The 18,112-nt window shown below is 35.6% G+C and overlaps 2 protein-coding genes and 1 long non-coding RNA gene across 4 annotated transcripts in view; all 3 read left to right on the top strand.

The window, feature by feature from the left end:
- The window catches only part of LOC148176732 (uncharacterized), a 32,241-nt gene extending 25,815 nt beyond the window's left edge, over nt 1-6,426 (top strand). The window contains exons 10-12 of the mRNA XM_088032793.1: nt 169-5,093; nt 5,141-5,187; nt 5,248-6,426. Of these exons, the coding sequence (XP_087888919.1) occupies nt 169-5,093; nt 5,141-5,156 (4,941 nt within the window). The 3' untranslated portion in view covers nt 5,157-5,187; nt 5,248-6,426. The remainder of the gene's footprint in view (nt 1-168; nt 5,094-5,140; nt 5,188-5,247) is intronic.
- A 5,526-nt stretch (nt 6,427-11,952) lies between these two features.
- On the top strand, nt 11,953-12,634 carry LOC148176731 (uncharacterized). 2 transcript variants are annotated; one of them, XR_015769814.1, is made up of 3 exons: nt 11,953-12,170; nt 12,312-12,536; nt 12,588-12,634. It is a non-coding gene; the product is annotated as an uncharacterized LOC148176731 (long non-coding RNA). The 2 variants fall into 2 exon arrangements; XR_015769813.1 differs by having other exon boundaries at nt 12,574-12,634.
- A 2,170-nt stretch (nt 12,635-14,804) lies between these two features.
- Nucleotides 14,805-16,381, top strand: LOC148176730 (transmembrane protein 185A). The gene is made up of 6 exons (XM_088032192.1): nt 14,805-14,941; nt 15,023-15,199; nt 15,246-15,453; nt 15,501-15,761; nt 15,809-15,932; nt 15,977-16,381. Exons 1-6 carry the CDS (start codon nt 14,904-14,906, stop codon nt 16,183-16,185), a joined length of 1,017 nt encoding a protein of 338 aa, XP_087888318.1. The 5' UTR covers nt 14,805-14,903; the 3' UTR covers nt 16,186-16,381.
- The last annotated feature ends 1,731 nt before the right edge of the window (nt 16,382-18,112 follow it).

The following is an 18,112-nucleotide window of genomic DNA, read 5'->3' as shown; positions in this document are numbered from 1 at the left end:
ACCCTGTATTGTTTATATTTCTTATTTACAAAACAAAAATAAATAAAAATCGATTATTTCTGCAAAAACGTAGGGAAATTTTTCTCATCTAAAGTTGTAAATACTTCTTATTCAAATTGTCAAAAATTGATCATCTGAACTTGTGTCTAATGTAGATTATCTTCGTAGGAGTTTAAAAAAGGCGATGAAACAAATAAGGATCAGAAAGAATATCAGCAATTGTATATGGCGTATTTTACCTTAAAATTAGTTGTCGACAAAAACGTTGAAGATTTTAATTTGTCTTCGGATGAGAACAGTTTTGGATCATTTGGCGACGTAGTTATGCAAATTAAATATTTTAATCAAGAAGTTGTTACTTATGCTGTGCAGGTAAAACATACCGAAGAGACCAAAACGTTGCAAGTTAAAGATTTAACGACGAATGGAGATTTTAGTATTGCCAAATGTCTTCAAAATTTTCAACAAACAAAGTCGTTAGAAAGCACTAAAATGATATTATTTACAAATTGTAAATCAACATTTAAAAATGGAAACGATTTTGAAAGTAACAACGAAGAAATTTGTACTGTGGTAAAAACCGAACAAAGCTTGTTTCAAACATCTGCTGCAGAACATTCATACAGGTTCAGCACTGATAAATTCGAAAACTTTTTTCAAAACTTTTTACTGTGTACAGACCAAGCAGATATGAAGACTCTAAAAAAGTTTATATCAGTCAAGATAAAAGAAGAGCTTGGGGGTGATGAAACTAGTGTGCTTAAATACATTGATTTTATTACAAAATGGAGTTTAAAAAGAGGTTTAAATAAGAAACTTGACCAATCCTGGATCAAAAAAGAACTTTTCCTTTGTATTGCGTCGCCGTTTATTCAACCTTTGAGAATTTCTACCGATAAAGTGTGTGATAAAGCGAAAATACTTCGAGATGCCATTGCAAAATTTGATTATACATATCTCAATCGTGATAACTACGAAATAGTGAAAGAACTTTGGTTAGATATTGCCAAAGAAGTAAACAAGAAAGATTATGAGTTTTACCTTTCTTTACGAACTAGCGACCGTTTTGACGAACATACGATAATAAGTCGGATTCTGTGGTTACTGGAAAACTGTCCTTTAATCGTCCAAGAAGATCCACAAATGACTAAAGCGATGGCTGTGTGTGAAGTCAAAAACCTGATAGTTTTGGGTGACGGATCATCTGATAATATAGAAAAGTCGTCAAAGTTTCAAAGTTTGTCTGATTTGAGATCACAGAATGAGATTTACGAAAAACTTTTAAACACATTTACCTATTCAGTGGAAGGTCAAAAAGAAACAAAAATTAAGTACTTGATTGAATTATGCAAAGATATTGACAGAAAAATTACTGCTAATGATCTTCTTAAAATGGTAATTGCACCTCTGTCCATTGGAAATCAAAAAGAAGTCTTGCCAACCTGTCATATGGAAAGAAAATTGACAAAAATTTTGATAGACATGCAATTTCTGAAACAGATAAAAGAAAATTATGTTGTAATACTTTCGAACGTCAAGGACGACAAATGGCTAAAGAAAACGCTTCAAGAAGTGCAAATAACTGAGATCAAAACATCGCAAAATGAAGAAATCAATGGCGGGGTTTATTATAGTACACATGGAATTTCTAATCAACAGTTTATGCAAATCTGCTCAAAAAATCAGTCCAAACAAATCTACTATCTAAAATATTTGAATGAAAACAAATTAGAATGGATTCGAACAAAAAATTGTTTAAAGGAACACATCAATAAACTGAGAGAATTTCAACTAGAAGATGGGAATGACGTCATTCGGGAGTCTGAAATGTTTTCTCAGTCTGAAAATATGATCAATCTTATATGTGCTAACCCTGGAATGGGAAAAAGCACTTTGGCGAAGAGTTTGAAAAACAGTTGTCACTCTAATGTACGGACCGTCGTCGTTTGTGCACGAAATTATGGTCAACACTACGAAAAATCAAATGTGAAACAACTTGTGGACTCAATTTTAACTGACAAACTTGATGAAGACAGTAAAACAAGTTTAGAATATTTTGCTGAGAAGAAACAAATTCGCATCATTTGGGATGGACTTGACGAAGTGCCAGAAGGCAAATTACCGCTTATTTTTGCGACAATTAGGGCTATACATTCAACATATGGGTTCAAACAGTGGCTGACTTCACGTCATAACTTAAAATCTCGATTAGAAGAAGAATTTGGTGTTTTTGCTCGAGACCTAAAGCAGTTTGACGAACAAGAACAAGAAACGTACATTCGGAGTCGTTTGGGTGAAACTGTAATAGATTTAAACAAAGTTGTCGAAAAAATTAAGTTAAACGTTCAGACATATTCTAATAACGATATTTTAGGCATTCCGTTGCAAATTTACATGTTAACTGAACTGTTAATACGAAATCGAGAAAAATATTTACGTTTATTGAGCGGTACGTTTACTATTTTAAATTTATATCAGTACTTTATAGACGAAAAATTCAATGTTTATTTCACAGAAAAGCAAGGACAAGACCTAAACAATGCAAGTAATATTGAAAATAGCAACATTCAAAAAGCAAACAAAATAAAATGTTTTACAAACATTGCCCACGAAGTGTATTTAAAAAAATTCCGGACAATATTGATGACAGAAACAAATATTAAAAACTTAATAAAAGATCTAGAACAAAAAGGAGACGCTGTGGGCTTTATAAAAGAAGTAACGGAAACACACAATGTCGAATTCACACACAATTCTTACGGCGAATATTTTGCAGCTTTGTTTCTTTTTCAACATAACAAAACAATTGTAAAGTCCAAATCATTCGTTCGTGATGATAAATACAATAACATTCGATTTTTTTTAGATTTAATGTTAACTGATAATTTAAAGCCGTTTATAGCCATATTGTGTAAAAATTTCTCGTTGTTAGAGCAATGCACTGAAGAAGAATTAAGTATCAAAGATACTATTGGTCGAGACCTCTTAAGTTTGTCTTGCGCTTGGAATAAAAATTGCCCGATTTTTAAATTTGAGAATGATAAAATGTTTAAATACACCTTAAGAATGGCAAAACAAAATTTGAAAACTTTGAAGTATAAGAATATAAAACCAAAATTCGCCGCTATGAAAACAACCACATTTCCTAAAATTCGTTTGTTTTTATTTTTTCCATTTCTCATTCAATTTCTTGACGACAACACTTATGATATTAATCCCGAGTTTCTTCCCACACTTTTGTATTACGCAGCTAAAACGGACAATTTACTACTGATTGAGTCCATGAACACTTCGGAGACTTTAAGTTCAAAATTTAAGCAAATTGATTTAGCAAGTTTGTTCTCACTTCTAGTAATTTGTAAATCACACACTCTTTTATCACAATTTATGTTAGAAGAAGAATATCGTCATTTTTTAATCGTAAATTTTGCTACAATTTTGGAGATACTTTCTCCTTCTCAAGCAAAACAAACGTTTACGTATCTGATGAACTTGCAAAGTTCGGATGGTAAAACACCTCTTCATTATGCATGCGAGAGTAACAATGTTCAAGTTGTAAAATTTCTGACCGACGCAGGCGCAAATCTCAATATTACAGACACATTTGGTATGTTACCAGTCCATTATGCTTGCAAAAATCGCAAATTTAAATTAGTCGATCTATTAGTAACAAAAGGCACAGACGTAAACATTCCTGATGGGGACAATATCTTACCAATTCATTATGCTTGTAAAAGCGACGCATTTGAAACTGCTGAACTATTGGTAAAGAAAGGTGCAGACGTTAACATCCCCGACAAAGAGGGTTTGTTACCAATTTATTATGCTTTTAAAAGTGACTCAATTGAAATATTGAAAAAAGTGCAATGTCTGCATCGCCACAACACTGACTTTACAATTACTGATGACAATGGAAACACACCCTCGCACTTTGCAGCAATGTCCCAAAATGAAAATGTTGCCGCCATAGATTTCATACTGAAACTAGATATAAACATCAACGCTCGCAATAAATTTGGTGAGACTCCATTACATGTCGCTTGCAATCTCGGTTGTTTTAAGAATGTAGAACATCTGCATCGCCACAACGCTGACTTTACAATCACTGATGACAATGGAAACACACCGTTGCACTATGCAGCAGCGTCCAAAAATGAAAATGTTGCAGCCATAGATTTCATACTGAAGCAAAATAAAAACATCAACGTTCGCAATAAATTTGGTGTGACTCCATTACATGTCGCTTGCAATCACGGTTGTTTTAAGAATGTAGAACATCTGCATCGCCACAACGCTGACTTTACAATCACTAATAACGAAGGAAACACACCGTTGCACTTTGCAGCAATGTCCCAAAATGAAAATGTTGCAGCTATAGATTTCATACTGAAGCAGAATATAAACATCAACGCTGGCAATAAATTTGGTCACACACCATCACATGTCGCTTGCTGGTACGGTCATTTTAAGAGTGTAAAACATCTGCATCGCCACAACGCTGACTTTACAATCACTGATGACGATGGAAACACACCGTTGCACATTGCAGTAATGTCCCAAAATGAAAATGTTGCACTCTTAGATTTCATGCTGAAACTAGATATAAACATCAACGCTTGCAATAAACACTGCAACACTCCAATTAATTTAGCTTGTGGAATTGGTTGCTTCGAGAACGTTAAATATCTGCATCTCCAAAACGCCGACTTGACAATTGCTGATCTTGACGGGAACACTCCATTGCACAATGCATCACAAACGATTGACGGAAACTTTGAGATAATAGACCTGTTGCTACAGCATAGTCTGGACCTCAACGCCCGCAATAACGAGGGACAAACACCTTTACTTGTCGCTGGTAAAAAAGGTTGTTTAAAAAACGCGAAATATCTGTGTGTAAAAGGCGCGGATTTAACCCATCGAGACAATGACCAGAAAAACATATTAGATTACGTACAGAATTTGGACGATTCTGATGACAAAGAGACACTACTAAGTTACTTGAAAGAGAAGGGCTTGGAAACCACAATAACAAGCGAATATCAAGAGACAACAATCACCAGCAACAACAGTTCAGACGAACCAACTTCATCGTAAGTAATTTTAAATTATCTTAAAATATACTAATTGAACAAATTAGTTTTAGGAGTACTTGAAGGTAGTCTTGATTAATGGGATACAGCATTGGTATATAGAAATCATTTAATTTGTAATGTACTTCATCCATTATTTTATTTTCAATTTCAGGTTTCATCGTTTTACAGGCAAATTCATTTTCAACAAACTTTGCGTTGCTACTTTTAGTAAGACAGAAACACCCACTAATCGACCAAGCCTAATCTAAATGAGTCAATTAATAAACTTGAAGCAACAGTTCCACATCTTGTGCATCCGAATGACATCCTACGGGACTTTAGGTGGCTGCAACCATAAGTTAAGTAAGCAAAAAATTAGAGGGGGGGCAGGTAGTTTCAAGTTTAAGATAAGATCGGTGTGTGAGATAAAAGTCTGCTTACATTTCGGATCACAATATTCTGTCAATAAATTTAAACAATTCGCTTATGCATGCATTGTCTCACGGCGCTTAAATACTGCAAATTCTGTCTTTTTCTAGACACACTGGGAACACAATCGACCAGAGCTCTGCAATTGCACAAGCCAACCATGGCGCTCAAAAAACAAGTCTCTTCAGACTTTCAGCAAGATCCGACCCAAAAAGAAGTCAAAAATTGCGATCTGGGTTAGTGACAAAAAATGCCCAAGAATTCTGGACGGTCACATGCGCAACTTAAGGATCCAAAAGAAAGCCATCACGAACTTGCCGAGTCAATTTAACAAATGAAACGCTAACCGACTCCAACAGCGAATGAGGGATCCAGTAAACTCCAACGCCTGCAGAACGAAGCAAGACCAGAAGGAAGTGTCACAAGATGCAAAACATAAACAAACTCAACTAGTACTGAACCAATAGGTCCGTTGAAGGAAAAGGAAGTACAGAACTGGACGAAAAAGGGACGCAACCAACGCATGGAAGTGCAGTCGACGGGCTCGAGAAGAAGATTCTGTGTGGTGTGTCAAAACTCTGTGAAAGTGCCGTGAGAACAATATAGATTAAAGGATAGGTTAGAGTTGTAAAAAAAAGTAAATTTGTATTCAGGTTAGGGTATCGATAAGGTAAAAAGATTTTGTAAAGTAGACTTAAGTGAAAAGAGGTGTGACTTTTAGACGTCGCCTCTGGACCGCGGAGATGTAAAATATGAAACGCTTTAGAAATAAGTTAAGTAGAATGCTCGGTTGGGCGTTTGTAATGTAATATTTCTGTACAATTTAAGTTAATTTAAAAACTTTCGTTTGTGTTCGTATGATAAATTTGTTTAGTTTTTACACATTTGTAAGTTATTAAGTTTATCAAAAGCGAGATAAGAAAGAAGCCAAATCATATTTTACATTATACTTATGTTTATTTATTTACATAATAATTTATTGTTAAATTAACTGTTATGTGAAGATATCCCACCGACTAATGTCTACCTATTTTTTAATTATTAGAAATAAAAAAATATTTTTCATCGTTAAAGTAATAATGTTCAAATATTAAAATGTTGTTGCCTATGAGATTGTTTACAATGTTGTTAAAGAAAAAATTTGTATAAAAATAAAATGACATAAAAGTTGTGCCTCTTTTATATTTAACCCTAATCCCAAGGTTAAAACTTTACAGAAGCAACTTCACTTGCTCTCTCCAGAGCGGACAACCTTGAGCCCTTTTTTCACCTCAAAGTGAAGGTTGTGGCAAGATTTTTTAGGTTGAGGTGTACAGGATAGTGAAAAAACGCGTCATGGCAAAATCGCCTAAACTATGAGAAGCATCAATCCCATTTACAAGAGGACGGATGATTATATGGCTGCCATTATTGTGACAAATCCCTGATGCTCACAAAAAGGCTCAGACTCTTATTCTGAGTTATCGAGATTTATATGTTTGTAAGTTTCGGAACAAAAAATTCACTACATATTCGAAATTTAAATGCTTTATTTATAGTCCGAGATCCCTTAACAAAAAAACCTGGGTCATAAGCTAATTGAATCAAACCAACTTTTCTGAAGGTTTTATTATAAGTAGATTCAAGTGTTTTTGGTGTGCCTAGTCGCAGCTTGACCGAAGCACTTCTTGAGGATGGTAATTAACACTAGGATATGTAGTACCATGATAAAATAAAAGATCAGAAGCTGTTGTGTCATAAAAGTTTGAGGTGCCCTCACCATTTCTTGGCAGACCGCTTCAAAGCATGCGTGACCTTGAGAGCATTGTAGGTGTTTTTCAAGCGATTGTGACAGCAAACGGTAAAGCAAACCAAACTTTTCTAACACTACAGCTTCCGATCTTTCATTTGATACCAATTTTATCTTGATACTTCGGTCAAGCTGCGATTAGGCACAATAAAAGATCTTGATAGATTGGTGTTGACAAAAATTATCCAAAATACGAACTATTGCACAGTGGTCACGATCGCAAATCTATCTGAACAAATATCATTACTCAACAAAATTTGGTCCATTTTTCGAAATAAGTTTTGAAATTTACCTCATTTATAAAACTTTTTAAGGTATTGCCCATCCAAACTAAATGTGAATAAACAAACGGATGCGCACCAACAAATTTCACAATACGCAGCCTCGCAAATCAGCTGTTCGCCGCGTTAAGTAGTGGCAGTGGCGTCGTGTTATGAGGAGCATAACAGTATAATTTTTCATTTACACGTTTTCAAACCTTTACTAATGGCACCTTTAAATTATAAATTATAAAACGCGCAATCAAAACTAATCATCTTAAGAGTTTTTTTCTTGTTGTCTGCGAAAGCCTGCAACTGCAACTTTATTATGACTTCAAATTTCCTATTTTCGACACCTATGGTAGCGACTATCCTTTTCTATGCGCGTGTTTGTTCACATTTAGTTTGGACGGTCTGTAAATCTTTTAATGACACTTGCAACATTGTAAATTATAAGTACAGCCTACTGCGATTTTTTTAATGGGACCGTTTTCCAATATTTTGCTTCACGTTAAAAATATCAATAGAAATTATTAAGAAAAATTGCTTAGAATAATATTTTAGATTTTTAGACCAAATTTTAGTCTAAAATTCGCATTTAGCTTTTTTTTGTCTACTTTTGTTGTCGATGATTTTTATTTATGGTTCAATAATACCAATGGCCGATAGTATGTGTCCATAGTTACCGATTTTCAAATTCTGTTCAGCTTCCGGATTGGCTACTGTTTTTTCGTCTTAACTCGATTATTTTTTAAACTAGAAAACTTTTGTTTAGAAATTTTGGTTCAGAATTGTTGTCTCCATAAGCCTTTTTTCTCTGAGTCACGAGTTCTGGGACACCTGTATACTGACGGTATTTGAAGCTGATTTTGCAAAGTCGAAGTCGAAAAGCATAAAATAATAGATTTTTATCAAAATCTTACGGTTAATTCTAGAAAAATTGATAAAAATGTGCATGTTATCTACAAAATTCGTCGAAAAATCAACTAAATTTGAAGCTAAATGACAATTTTTCCTATATACCGATATTTTTTGCGGCTGTATTTGCAAAATAAAAGTCGAAAAGCATAAAATAATTAATTTTTATCAAGATGTAGCGCTTAATTCTGGAAAAACAACAAAAATGCGCATGATATCTGCAAAATTCGTCGAAAAATCAACTAAATTTAAGGCAAAATCACAATTTTTGCAAAAGTCAGACGGTTTAGAAAGCTGAATTCGCAAAATAGAGGTCGAAATAAATCAAATAATGAGTTTTTATCAAGATCCAACAGTTAATTCTGGAGAAATCAGCAAAAATGTAGATTTCTACAAAATTCCTCGAAAAACCAACTAAAATTTGAAGCCAAATGACAATTTCTGCTTTAGACAGACGGTTTAGCAGGCTACATTCGCAAAATAAAGGTCGAAATGCATCAAATAGTAAATATTTCTCAAGAACCAACAGCTCATTCAAGAGAAATGTAGATGAAATCCGCAAAATTCGTCTAAAAATCAACTAAGTAATAAGCTAATTGTTTTTTTCGTATATCTAGACAATTTTTGAGACTGCATTTGCAAAGTGGGAGTCCAAAAGCATAAAATAATACGTTTTTTATCAAGATCTAACAGTTAATTCTGGAAAAATCAACAAAAATGTGCATACCTGTAAAATTCGTCGAAAAATCATCCAAAATTTGAAGCTAAATGACAATTTCTGCTATAGACAAACAGTTTAGAAAGTTGAATTCGCAAAATAGAGGTCAAAATACACCAAATAGTGAGTTTTTATCAAGATCCAACGGTTAATTCAAGACAAATCGACACAAATGTGCAGAAAATCCGCAAAATTCGTCGAAAAATCAACCAATTTGAAGCAAAATCACGATTTTCTTGTATTGTATTCGTAAAGTAGAGATCGAAAAGCATAAAATAATAACATTTTGTCTAGATTTTAGAGAAATTGACTGAAATATGTTGAAATTTGCAAAATTTTTTGGAAAATCAACTAAATTTGAAGCTAAATGACGATTTTTCCAATATCCAGACAGTTTTTGAGGCAGTATTTGCAAAGTAGAGATTGTAAATCATAAAATAATGAGGCAAATTTAGGAAATCCTTCAAAATTTAACATGAGCCCCCTCAAAACGCAATTACAAGAAAAGTAAGAAGTTTCCTGGAAGGACCCCCCCACGCTACACCCCCTTTTCTCCCGACTTTTTCAAAAAAAGAACCTTCTCTGGAAACAAGTCCGGATTAAGGGAGGGGGCTAAGGGTGCTGTAGCACCGGGCCCCACTTTCTTGGGGGTCTTTTGCTACGTACAAATTTTTTGCTATAGAAATTGAAAAAAATACAAATCTAGTACGTAACTTCTGTACGAGAGTTTTTATGCATAATTTATTCGATGAGCCCTCTTTTACAATTTAGCTCCGGGCTTGTCTGGAAACCAGCCAACAATCGAAGTTCCGACAAACGAAAGAAGCAATTTAATATTAGCTACGAACCTTTTCAGTGCAAAATTTCTCGCCCAGCAGCTTCCAACTCGCTTAATTTACACTTATTTTTAACACAACTTAATTGTTAGAAACACTCATAAAATTACGAAACATAAATCAACCACTTTAGATGAGTAAGTACGGTGTTGTAGGCGGAATGAAAACACTAGCGCCAAAGTGTTTGTGGGGAGAATTAAAATTGAATTACGATTAGTATTACTATTATTTTTATTGTAGTTTCACTTAAGATCAAATAACCCAAAAATCGCTGTTGTAATTTTTATTTCTTAGTAGTACGTACACTGCACTTTAACTGATGTTTTTGAATAGTTTTATGTATGTTGGGAACAGCCAATCTTGCAAACGATTAGTTTTCCCACGGTGTGATCCATTCACTGATAACATTTTCCAGTTTCTTCCTGTTGATTGATTATCGGTTTCGTTATTCATTCTTCTTGGCGATTTTTCGCTAGAACTCTGGTCTATCCATCTATGTATAAGTCCACATCTCAAAACTTTACATTGTCCTTTATTTTGAGCGTTCATCCTTCCATTTTGTGCCTGTTCATCTGGACAAGAAAATCTCTTGTTTATTCCTAGATAATTGAATGTGTTAACTCGGTTTAGGGAATCATTATTTTAGTATACCTTTCTTTCCTGGCATATTATCTTCGATATTTTGTTAATGAAGAACTTGTTCATTCCTGATGAAAACAGTTCAGTTTGTTTATTCTTTATAGCTGATGATGGTACCTGGACCTGATGTACGTAATGTAGAAAATTGATGTCCTCTGGCTTCAATTAGTGTTAAATCAATTCTTGGGCTCGGATTTACAACTGATTTGAACGTTTTGGAGAATGATAATGTGACAACACCACACATTTGTCTGCGCAGTTTGTAAGTTTGTAACAACCATAACGACCACAGATAACGACTCAATGCTCCTAGCAACCAGTTCGGCCAATCAGAATCATTAGAATCATTCACGTGGCATTTGCAGCGACCGCAGCGGTATCTCACAATTGTGGGGGAAAGTTTTAGCAAAGTTTCAAACCTTCCTAATTTAATCCCGGCCCTCTTAGGGGAACTTTCTCGTCTAAAGTGTTTGGTTAATGTTACGAAACTAAATCAAAACAAATAAAAAAGTAAACAAACTAACAAAAGATCGCGAGGTAACGAAAACAAAATGTGAACGCGGCGCGAACTTCAAATTGAACAGGAAAATTAACCAAATACCAAAAAAATATATCTAATCTAAGTTGTTATAAGGTCACTAGAGAGAAAATGCGTGTTTTTTGTTTAAAAAAGGATTCCTCTTTAATAAGCGACCTGTCATTTTTGCTGCCGCCGCGACATCTAGCGGTGCGGCGTAAAACCACCTAACAAAAACCATGACCAACTGCATTTATTACAAGTAATATGGCCGTGCCATTTACTCTTGGCAAAAATGTTTCCGTTTGGCATACGGTTAGTAGGGCCCTCTACACAACCGGTAAGGTATCAATCGCCTGTCAAACTGACAGAGAGCTTCAGCTAGACATGTTAGATCCAAGTTAAATTGAGTTAAATAAGAAACCAGAGAAGAAACAGTTAACAAAAACACTTTACTTTCACTGAATTCAAAGAAAACTAACAGCAGGTAAACTGTTCAAACATTGGAACAGGAGGTTACAATAATTATTACAGCTTCAGTACTTTCCGGCTCTGCGGTTTATAATTCAGAGGAAGACGTTTTATGGAATCAGTCCTTTCTACACAAATATTACTGACGACTGGTTTGGTAGTAGCTTTAACAATTAATTTGCATACTGTAGCCTTATGAGTTGCACAGGAGAAAATGGGGTTTCGAATCAGGTATGGACAAAGTTGTTCAAGACAATATTCACAAGGCTTCTCTGGTTGTAGAAATGGCAAAATCTCTTGAACAAGCTCCGCGATTCTTTGAATGATACCCACAAAAGTATCGTTGGGGTATATCAATCCACCACGATCTTGAAGAGCGATTAGTTGCATAAGAGGTCCTGGGATGGTTGTTGATAGCAATGGTGTCAGACATTCATCACAGTGAAATTCGTCATTAAGCTTCTTAATAATATATCCTGACAAAAATGCTATTGATGCGGAAAATATGTTGTTTTCAGGTACAATGTTATTTTGAAGATTTTCAATTTTGTTTTTTACTTCAATCGGTAAAATTAGATCTTGGGTAACTCTTGAATTTGTTACGTTTTTGTCAGATGTTAAAACGTTTGCAGAACTAACAAAATTGATCCGTTCAGCAGTATTCGAAGATTGCGATGCTTTGACAATTCCACAACGAAGTATTTGTCGAATGGCATAATCTGCTGTTCTTGCATCTGTTGCATCATTGGACCCCCCTCTTAATCGTACATGCGAAAACATCCCTTCTATTGCATCTGAACTAAATGATCTTGTGAGAACATAGTAAAATCCTACTTGACTCAGCAAGAATTGAATGCACAAGGCAGTGCTTTTTGCCGTAAATTGTAATGCGTGAGCAGTCTCTTTACTCAATCCTTTTAGACCTGCTTTTGCAGAGTTCGCCTGAATGTCGTCAACAAATTTTGGGAAAGTAATATTTAACCATGAAAGACGTTCGTCTGATACATCCACATAGGGAGCCACCGAGTCATCAAGGGAATGTATGTAGTGTCGTCTGCTGGAAACATTATGCACCTGGAAAAAGTGATACATATTTTCCATGTATTGCACCGTGCCTTCAACGTTGGAAAACCTTTCATCTCCAGCCTCATTCAAAAATTTCAAAGATGCAGTCACAGCGGGCGAAAATACTTGAATGGCCCTCAGCACATTCATTTTTTCAAAGTTCGATGGAAACAAATGTTTTTTTGTCAAGTACCTGACAGGTTTTACAGGTAGCCCTTTCTGCAATTCATATAGATCTTTTAAATAACTTGAAGTTATTCTTCCTTTAGAAGACTGCATGTCGTGGTCCAAAAACAAATTTCTAGCGTTCTTCAGTGCATGGCAAAAATCAAAACTTAGGAAGAGTGGGATGTGCTCTAAAATTGGATGCTTAATAGTGTTCTGAAGGGTACCATTACTGAACTTCCGAAAAAGAGCTACGTTTGATGACATATTGTCGGTCACCATCCTGATTACAATATAGCCACAGTCTGTTAAAAGTTGCAGAACATTTTTTGTTAAAACATATAGCTCTTGAGTGGTAAGGGAACCATGGAAAAATAGCCTGCAGGGATGGTGTATTTTGTACATAAACCGTGTACGACGAAACAAAGCATTTTGTTTGCTACTTTAGGTCCACTTCCAATATTGTGCGGTGTTGTTGTATCAAGTCCGTAAATTTCATCTTCTGGGCGACTGTAATGGACTTTCTCCTTTATGGCCATATCGTCAATTATTATTGAGCAGATTCTTTCGATCGGTTTCTTTAACTGAGATATTTCCATAGATAAACGTTGCTTTATTAATTCATTGCGACCTTGAAATTCACCCAGATATCTACGAATTGTTGTTTTCGATGGTAATTTTAGCAAATTCTGATGACAAAAGATGTAGCCTTTTGGAGAACAGAACCTCCATACAGTACACAACCGGATTGAAATTTCTGACCATCGGGGCTTTTTCTTATAGTGATTTCTAATTAGATCTAGAAGAAATATTGATCTTTCGTCAGAATTGTTCGCATCTTTTACAATTTTATTTAATTTGAATGTTTCGAAGTGGCGTAATTTTTCTTCTAAATCTTTCATTTTTGATGAACACTGAGAATACTTGCTTTTGGTTCTTTTCAACTGTTGTTTCAGAACTTTACACTGATATTGAAGATCCTTAATTTCTTTATCTTTTGGCGATTCGGTGCTTATGATCGGGATGGAATAGGTCGGAATATCTTCTTCCAAATTTACACGAAGATTAGGAGTAGGAGAAGGATCCTAGAGTTAGGAAAGAAGTTAAGGTTTGTTTGAAAGAAGTGTGTTTTACCTACAGACAACATAAATGGAACAGCATTTTTACTAAGGCATGTTTTCTTCGACGTTGTTATCAAACATTCCGCACTGAAGTGTTTGGAGCATATAACGGAACGGTCGGAAATTTTAGACAAATCTAAAATAATTTAGACATTATTTGAAATAAGAAATGAATAGTACAAAACTACCACAAAAATCTGCGAGCACTTCAAACCATTTGCTTCGCGCAATTTCGTTAGCCGGTAACTCAAAAAGTGGCTTCTCTGAGTTTCCGCAAATGAAACACTTCCTAACCATTTTAAAAGTGAAAGTCTAGAGCTCAGTGTTTAAAAGTAACGTAGAACAAGAAACAAGGATAACAAAAACGAGAAAACAACACCTAATAACTAAACTCAACAATAAAAACAACAAGAACTTAAAAAAAACGGAAAATTCTATTGACAAGCAATAAATGATGACAATAATGACATTAATACGCCAAAGCCAACTTGAAGTTGGTTTAAAAATTTGAAAGTCGCCTTCCCCGCCTCGATTAAACTCGAGTAGCATGATGCGGACAAAATTATAACTAGCGGCGCCACTCATCGTATCGACGGCCTACTATGCAGGAACACCATTCTTGTTCAAATGGCACGGCCATATTACGCGTCAAGCGTAATAAATGCAGTTGGTCATGCAAAAACACGAAAAATTGTGAATTAACCTTAAATTTGTTAAAATTTCAAACCTGGGGGCTTCAAAACAGGTAATGTGCACACCCCAGATAAAAAAATCAACAGTCTTGAACCGACTTTTCGAAAACCGCGCGCTCCCATTTGGTGCCTTTCTCCCGTCCACGTTGGCACCTCTCGCTGTCAAAATGTTGTCCAAAACAAAAAGTTTGTAAATACAACCACAAAAATGAATTTACAGACACTTTTCCAAGACTTTAATCCAAGGTGAGCCCCCGGCGTGCTATCCTCCCTCAAATTCACTAAATTTCGCAACCTAACCTCAAAATCTAATTTTTTCTGTTGCAGTAAATTCGTGGTGCACACGTGCCTGTTGATCTTCACAGCCCTCTTTGCAATAAGACTTGATAATTACGTAACGTGGTCTTACTGGTGCGTTTTCGCCCCCATTTGGATATGGAAAGTCCTGGTGATCTTAGGTGCTACTGTAGGGAGTTACGTGTGGTGGCGCTACCCCCATTTTAGGTAACAGTCTAAGGGCGATTTCCCCGGACTAATCGTGTGGTTTCAGGTTAGACTGTGAAGCGTATATTCATTACAAATCAATGTTGATATCGTTAGCTTTACATTTGATATTGTTGATGTTTGAACTGCTTGTTTGTGATAAGCTGGAATCGAACCGCCATTTATGGATTCTGGTGTTTATCCCGCTGATTTTCATATCGATCGTGAGCATCGCCGTGTGCATTTGGGCCGTAAAACACGACCGCTCCTTCGAAGTGAGTAAGGGGGCTGACTGTACCCCCTCACATCTTTCTGTTTGTAGTTGGAGTTATTTTGCGCCGTGAACGTCCTCCAGTTCATCTTCCTCGCCCTGCGCCTCGACGGCTTCATCAGCTGGTCCTGGGAAGTCGTCTTCGTCCCCCTCTGGATCGTCATGTGTCTCTCCCTCGTCGGCGTCCTCTACACCATCATCTTCGCCGCGATTCTTCTACGAACACCTGAAGTCAATGCTCAACAACGACGCTCTAGCTTTAAGTCAGCCTTAGGTTACACGTTTCTAGTGATCCCCATTTTAATATTCCAAGTAAAGCCCCCTCGAAATTGAGGTTATGTCTCACCGTGCGTTTCCAGGTCCTCCTCGCCAACAAACTCGACGGTGAGCTGCAGTTGTCGTTCACAGCCGTCGTCAGTCCGCTGTTCATCTCGTTCACGACGCTCATTTTGATGTCTTTCAGTGCCAAAGGCGGCAACCGATGTAAGTGGGGCTGTGTGAAGATTGAGGTTATGTTGGTTTTGCAGGGTGGTTCGGAATGAGGAAAGACTTCTGCGCGTTCGTTTTGGGCGCGTGCCCCCTTCTGCAGGAGTACGCCAACATCGCGTACCACAGCGAGAGGCGCAGCAACGGCGTCGAGTTGCAGCAACAGGAGAAGAACGATCCAATGAATGTTAAAAAAGCTGACTTGCTTAAGCCAGTGCTGCCAATTATTTCGATAGAAATGCCCGACTGATGTTAGTTTTGTGCTTCCTGAGGTGTTGTCTCGTGCGTGGTGTAACTTGCCAAATTATGTAATACGTAAAAGGACGGTTTTTTGGACTTGGTTGCATTTATTCATTCTGTGGCACAAGTTTTCTGTTGTACTTATCGCCGAGTACTGGACTATTTTAATATTGTGTTGTAAATACATTTTTAATTTCTAAAATTGGTACTACTGTCTTTAATTTAAAAAAAAAAGAGCGCCAGAGTTGGCCCTGAAATTGCGACGTGTGTCTGAGAGCACAACAAAATCTTGTTCTGCCGTCAAGATTGACATGAACTCTGTGCTGGTGGTTCAATCACCGACTGACCGTCCATTTCCATCGAATTTATTAGAGCCTTTTTTTCAGTTTTTTTGCCAAAATGTGTAATTCTGACAATTTTATCGCAAAAACAGTGAAATTTAGTGGATTTACGAGCTCAATGAGTATTTTAAATCACAGGATTTTTCAAGGAGAAATAAGAATTGTGGACGTTTTTACCTTTTTGACAAACTCAAAATCCAAAATTTTCTTTTAGACTCTGTAATTCCGACAATTTTAACGATAGAGCAAAAAAATTTGGTGCACTTATTGCCTTCGAACTGTTTGTTAAGAGTACTAAATTGAAGGATTTTCCAACAAGAAATAAGAATTGTGGACGTTTTTACTTTATTGACAAAATCAAAATCCAAAATTTTCTTTTAAGCCCAATATTTCCGACAAATTGAACGATAGAGCAATGAAATTTAGTGCATTTATTGCCTTTAAGCTGTTTGTTGTGCGTACTAAATTACAGGATTTTCCAAGAAGCAATAAGAATTGTGGACGTTTTACTTTTTTGACAAACTCAAAATACACAATTTTCTTCTAAGCCCAATAATTCCGACAATTTTAACGATAGAGCAATGAAATTAGGTGCATTTATTGCCTTCGAACTGTTTGCTGAGTGTACTAAATTCCAGGATTTTCAGACAAGAAATAAGAATTGTAGACGTTTTTATTTTTTGACAAACTTAAAATCCAAAATTTTCTTCTACACTCTGTAATTCGGACAATGTTAACGATAGAGCAATGACATTTGGGCTACTTATTGCTTTCGAACAGTGTGTACTAGATTACAGGATTTTACAAGGAAAATAAGAAGAATTGTGGACGTTTTTACTTTTTGACAAACTCAAAATCCAAAATTTCCTTCTAATCTCAATAATTTCGACAATTTTAACGATAGAGCAATGAAATTTGGGGCACTTATTGCGTTTGACTTGTTTGTTGTGTGTACTTAATTACAGGATTTTCCAAGAAGAAATAAGAATTATAGACGTTTTTACTTTTTTGGCAAACTCAAAATCCAAAATTTTCTTTTACACTCTGTAATTCCGACAATTTTAACGATAGAGCAATGAAATTTGGTGCATTTATTACCTTCGCACTGCGTGTTGAGTGTACTAAATTACAGAATTTTCCAAGAAGAAATAAGACTTGCATAGGTTTTTGGTTTTTTGGCAAATTCAAAATCCAAAATTTTCTTCTAAACTCGATAATTCCGACAATTAGGTAAATTTATTGCTTTCGAACAGTATGTTGTGTGTACTAAATAACAGAATTTTCCAAGGACAAATAAGAATTGTGGACGTTCTTCCTTTTTTGACAAATTCAAACTATAAAATTTTGTTCTAACCCCAATAATTTCGACAATTTTAACCATAGAGCAATGAAATTTGAGGCACTTATTGCCTTTGACTTGTTTGTTGCGTGTACTAAATTGCAGGATTTTCCAACAATAAATAGGAATTGTAGGCGTTTTTACTTTTTTGACAAACTCAAAATTCAAAATTTTCTTCTAAGCCCAATAATTCCGACAAATTTAACGATAAAGCAATGAAATTTGGGGCACTTATTGTCTCTGAACTGTTTGTTCTG

The sequence above is a fragment of the Gnatocerus cornutus genome, chromosome 3 (assembly GCF_029298725.1).
Source record: "Gnatocerus cornutus isolate USDA-ARS CGAHR chromosome 3, icGnaCorn1.1, whole genome shotgun sequence".
NCBI classification, from domain to species: domain Eukaryota; kingdom Metazoa; phylum Arthropoda; class Insecta; order Coleoptera; family Tenebrionidae; genus Gnatocerus; species Gnatocerus cornutus.
The sequence above is the reverse complement of the archived record's forward strand: the minus strand, read 5'-3'. Positions and strand labels throughout refer to the sequence as shown.